General features: G+C 30.6%; 1 protein-coding gene across 1 annotated transcript; it reads right to left on the bottom strand.

Annotated features, from left to right (window-relative positions):
* On the bottom strand, positions 1-2,559 carry LOC127898714 (probable disease resistance protein At5g63020). The gene has a single exon (XM_052431283.1). It carries the CDS (start codon positions 2,557-2,559, stop codon positions 1-3), a length of 2,559 nt encoding a protein of 852 aa, XP_052287243.1.
* Positions 2,560-6,000: the final 3,441 nt, after the last annotated feature.

Genomic DNA, 6,000 nt, shown 5'->3' with positions numbered 1-6,000 from the left:
TTAAAGAGATTGGAAACAGGAACGAAAAGCAATTTGAGTGGCTCCATCCTCCCATTGAAGACGGTTCCACCAGTGTGCTTCTCCACGAATAACAAATTTACTCTCTTTCGCACTGTTGGAATCGAGTGGAAGCTTTTTAAGCTGATCACACCCACTTACCTCCATTTCTTTCAGATGAGTAAAAGGCAATGGCTTCCAGTAGATGCTCTTCAAAGCTGGCAAATCCCATAATTCAAGCCTTTGGAGATTTTCAAAAGGGCTTATATGTCCCATCATCTCCGGAACCTCAACAAATTTTCCAACGCTGATTAATTCTTCCATAACATAGGAACAGGTTAGCAAAAGAGACTTGAGGCTTGGAGCAAAAACGAGGAATGTCAAATCTTTCAATTTATAGCACCTATATATGGTCACATAGTGAAGGCTGCGGAAAACAAAAGGTTCCCGCCTTTTTCGAACTATACCTGTATAATCAATCTTAAATTCTTCCAACTCCTTAGCTCTATCGATCCATAATTCATTGAGGTGCTTTAGATCAGCGAAAGCCGTAGCATCAATAATCGACTTTTTATCTCTGATCAATTGGAGGAAAAGAGATCGAATACAACTTTTTAACTTATTTGAGCTCAAAAAAAATTGGAGAGCATGACAACTTCGCAAGGTCAACTCCAATACCTTTAAATATTTCAAACCAAGCAATTCCTGTATCAAAACTTCACCCCCGCCAAATAAAACGCTGTCTTCTGATGCTCCCTGAAGACACAAATAGCCAGTAGCGAACAATCTCAACACACGTAACCTTGAAGAATTTGATATTAGTTGCCGTGGAATTCTAATTAACGCACCTGTCCACCTCAAATTCAAACATTTCAGACTTACCAACAACTTTAACTCTTCTGGTAACTGTCTTATGCTGGTATCTGAAATATCAAGAAGTTCTAGTGAACCTAACTTTGACATCCCCAAAGGTAATTTCAAAGTTGAGTTATCGCAGAGTGACATCTTCAAAACTTTGAGAGAAGGCATAAATTGAAAGAAACCATCCGTGATCATCGTCAAATTCCTATTAGAGGCAAGAAATAGAGTATGGAGATGAGGGCATGCGGGAATCTGTGACAGAGTTTCAATTTGGTTTTGCATCAATGACAATCTTCTCACATTTTCCCATTCTTTAACATCCGGTGCCTCTTCTAATCCAGCACCTGCACAAACCAAAAAGTTTCTCTTCTCCTTCTCAATTTCACAAGCTATCCATAAAGCCATATCACGAACAACGTCATGCATTTTTACTTTATCATCTTCTATCTCTTCTAGTAAACACGCATGAACAAGAGTGCCCACAATGTAGTATCCTTGGTTTTCTGCACTAAACCTGTCAGATTCCTCTAAGAATCCCTCACCAATCCAACAATCAATCAAGTCCCATTTAAGAATGCCATAATCCTCGGGATATAAACAACAATATAAGAAACAAGATCTAATCGTCTCATTCTGCAAACTATCATAGCTAAACTTTAGAAGACGATACACCTTTTCTCCCAAACCTGCAAACTCAGAAGCTGATGTTCTTAGCACATCAATTGCATGACTCCACTCCTCGGCTGTCTTTTTGAAGGCCATAGCTCGACCAATAGTAATAAGTGCGAGTGGCAAACCACCACACTCTTTGGCCACAGTCTGGGCTAGCTCAACGATATCATGATGACTTCCAAGAGTTTCTTCCCCAACTTTTTTTCGAAACAGTTCCCAAGCATCCTTTTCTGATAAGCATGCTACTTTGAACTTCCTGTCAGCTTCCATGCTACCACAAACATCGATCAAACGGGTTGTGAATACGGCTTTTGAGGTAGTATTTTGTGGTCCTGGAAGTGGAACGCCCACTTTTGTTAAATCAACCCGCTCCCATATATCATCTAACAGCAATACAATTCTCTTCTCTCTTAAACTCCGGAAGATGTCGAGAGCTTTCTCCTCTACACTTTTACTCTTCCATGAATCATCAACCAAACCGATCTTTTTCCCAATATTTTCTTGAATTTTTTCAAGTCGCAGGTCTTTTGAAACTACTACCCAAATCACACAATCAAAGTTGGTTGGACTCTCGAGAAATTTATTGTTGATATGGATCAATAGTGTAGTTTTACCAACACCGCCCATACCATATAGGCCAATGATTCCCGCTGATTCTTCTGCAAGACATCTCCAGACTTGTTCAAGTTGTGATTGCAAGCCTACTACTGTTCGCTCGGTAGGTCTTTCATCTGCTACAGGCTCTGGAGCTCTCTCAGGCACCACCTCCGCAGCCACCGCCTCAAAAACTCCTTCGGCGATTAAAGTCTCCACAGCTCGTAGCTTTTTAGCCACTTGTTTTCCGAACTTGTAGCTTGACGTGCAGTTCCTGGAACAGAACCCTCTAAGACATAATTTTTCAATTTCTTGAGAGCCGCCTCTGATAAGTTCATCAGCTTCAGTTTTAACAGCATCCGCCCTCGAAACCCACACTTGCACTTGGTCCAGCCTTCTCATTTGTTGCCGTTCAGCATTGACAACCGCCGTCATCACATCGTTCTTTGCTGCGATTAGTTTCCTTAGTTCAGTCTCCAAGGCAACGAGATTATCTTGGAGGTTACTTATGTATGCTGCTTTTCCAAGAAAGCAATCTAAGCAACGATTGAAAATAGTACCATCGCATGTGATTTGAAAAATGCTACCCATACCTTGTAATATTGATAAGCGGAGAAGCCAAGAAAATTGATTGAGTTTGATTAACCGAAGCTGCTGTGGCGTGTGGAAGAGAAATTTAGTAATGACCTCTGTCCGCTACACTGGGAAAATTATAAAAAGATTTAGGCACGTCCCAATTCGGGACCCACTTGTAATACGATCTTGATTTTTCTAGTCAGCAATTGTAGTTTAATATAAATATTTGACAACTTGGCTTACGAGAGATTTAGGCACGTCCTATTCGGGACCCACTTGCGTAACACGATCTTGATTTTTCTTGTCAGCAATTGTAGTTTAATATAAATATTTGACCACTTGGCTTACGAGTGCACTAATACAAACGTCCCACTAACGTTTGAGAAGTAAAAATAATTAGAATTATCCTTTAACGAATTTTTTTTTTGGGGACCATCCCAATTGGGTCAATATTTAAATTGGATGTGGCTATACACTGAGGTGCCGTTTGTTTTTTAACTTAATGACTTAAAGTGACTTAAATTAATTAATTAAGTTAATTAAAGGTGTTTGTTTTTATAATTTAATGAGACTTTTTAGATAATTTTGACTTAATAAAATAAGTCAATTTTTTTGGCTTTTTACTTAATGGAAAAATCTGAATTAAGTCAATTACTTACTAATGTAAAAAATATCCTTGCTTTATAATTTATTTTTCATGTCTATCTCAAACTCACCCATAGACATTTACCCCACATAAAAATATCATTGTTTTTTCTTTCTTATATTATATATGATAAAATTTAAATTTTATGGTATTTTATATATTAAAATTCCAAAATAATTATGTATTCACTTGAATATAGTTTTACTTATAAATGTTAAAATATTGTGGTATTTAATATATTATTTATTTGACATTCAAATTTAAAAGGATACAAATGTAAAAGTACATATTTTTAACTTTTTAAGTTGAAAAAAACAAACAACTTAATACTTATTTTTTGAGATTCAGACGAAAAAACAAACATATTATTCAGATTCAAACATTCAGATCTATTCAGAATTCAGACTAATTCAGGTCTATTCAGATTTCAGACAAAAAAACAAACGCCACCTAAATCTATATAGTTATAATATTCGAACCAATCTAATTATTATTATTATGAGGAAGAAACAAGATGTAGTTACGAAAATTTTTATTATGACTGAATTATTCTTAGTGCAAGGATATATAGATAGAGTCTGAATTACAATAATAATTTATTAATGGAGCACGTCAAATTTAATATTTTAAAAAAGTGGTACATGTATTTATTTGTTATTATCATGAATATTAAAAGTTATCATAAAAATCTCTAATTAATTGTTTGCACTCTCTTTAACAATTTTCTATCACTGTCTAGATGCTATGTGACGGTGTATGTTATTTATTATTACTATTATTATTTTCTTTACAAATGTTCTAAGCCAATTATAGTAAAACATTTTTAGAGTAATATTCTATACAGGATAATGCAAATTGAGGACTTGACTTTGCATATTCCTAACACTATATAAATATACATTAACATTTTGTTTAACATGTTCAATTAATTAATTATTAAATATAGTGCACATTTAACCTTTATATCACATGTACTAATTGATTAACAACAATAATATTTATGATAATATTTCTATTATCTTTTCATGCTAATAAAATTAATTTAGTCTCAACGTTACCAAATAGAGAGGTTTAGTGTAATTGGAGGTAAGTTTTATAGTCAACTGTGCAAATAGTAGTTTTGTAGCTTAAACCGTGTGTAATGAAATTTTTTTTATTGTTAATTCATGCACTCGTAGAAATTTGATCCAAGACCCAACTTCTAAAACGACTACTTCTGATGATAAGAATTCTAAAATTTTAATTGACGACTTTGATAAACAAAAACTGTTGCGGAAGAGAACAATAATTCTGAATAAGGACCCAATTGTACTGATCAAAAACTATTCTAAAATATTAAATAAAGCTTTTCTCCTCCGTGGTTCATATATGCCCTAAATATTTAAAGAAATAGTCATGTAAATTTTAAATTTTTAATAAAAACACTAAGATCTTTTTATCATAATATCCTTTAAATAGTAATTAATTTATACAAAATAATTTAGTCTATCTAATAGATTAGTAATATTAAAATATTTTTAATATTTGAAATAATTTAAAAATATAATTATTAATTTATCATAAATAAATCTTAAGGTTAAGTAGCATTTTAAATTAATAGAATTATCTCACTATTAACAATATTAAAATTATTTTGTATAATATTCAAAATACTTTAATTTTTTCATATATTTATCTTAATAGTGTGTTTGTATTTATTATAAAATTTACTTGAAAATAATAAAATTTGTCTGGCAAATTACAAAATATTAAAACAATTTTAAATAATGAGATTATTTTAAAATATGTACTATTATATTTATTTTAAGATTATATTTTTATTTATTATAAAATATTAAAATTAATTTTTTTTAAAAAAAATATTATAATCAAAAGCGAGATCTTAAGTCTTTCCCTTAACCTTACTTTGCTACTAATGAAATATCACTCTACCACTAAATTAGATTGCTCAGCTCACTTTTTTTCTACTGCAATCAATTTGCAAAGAGATTTTGTTAATCATTAATATTCTTTACCCCTTTTTCTTTTCTCCTTATAATAATCATCCTCTCTGTTTCCAGCTTTAAAATAAACCAATTTCTAACGCTATAAAGCATATATGGCTCTTTCTGTGTGCGCCATAATTGTAATAAAATAGAAGTGCAAAAGATTTGACTTTAAATATTTATAATAAATGAAAATATAATTGTAGATTAATATTATTTAAATATTTTTAAATTTTTAAATGCAAATAATATATTTATATTTATTGTAAGGATATAAAAAATCTTTGGGTTAAATAATTTTTATAATTAATACCTAATGGATTAATAATATTAAAATTATTTTACATTCAAAATAATTTAAATTTTCATAAATTTATTTTAATATTATGTCCATATTTCTTAGAAAATTTATATTAATATAATAAAATGTCTAATAAATTATAAAACATTAAAATTATTTTACATTCAAAATGATTTAAATTTTCATAAATTTATTTTAATATTATGTCCATATTTCTTAGAAAATTTATATTAATATAACAAAATATGTCTAATAAATTATAAAACATTAAAATTATTTTACATTCAAAATGATTTAAATTTTCATAAATTTATTTTAATATTATGTCCATATTTCTTAGAAAATTTATATTAATATAACAAAATATG

The sequence above is a fragment of the Citrus sinensis genome, chromosome 7, assembly GCF_022201045.2.
Source record: "Citrus sinensis cultivar Valencia sweet orange chromosome 7, DVS_A1.0, whole genome shotgun sequence".
Classification (NCBI taxonomy): domain Eukaryota; kingdom Viridiplantae; phylum Streptophyta; class Magnoliopsida; order Sapindales; family Rutaceae; genus Citrus; species Citrus sinensis.
Note: the sequence above shows the minus strand (reverse complement) of the source record. Positions and strands in the feature narration are given on the sequence as shown.

What these genes read in the sequence shown, in the direction of transcription:
- LOC127898714 (XM_052431283.1), bottom strand. Translation starts at nt 2,559, where the DNA reads ATGACGGCGGTTGTCAATGCTGAACGGCAACAAATGAGAAGGCTGGAC.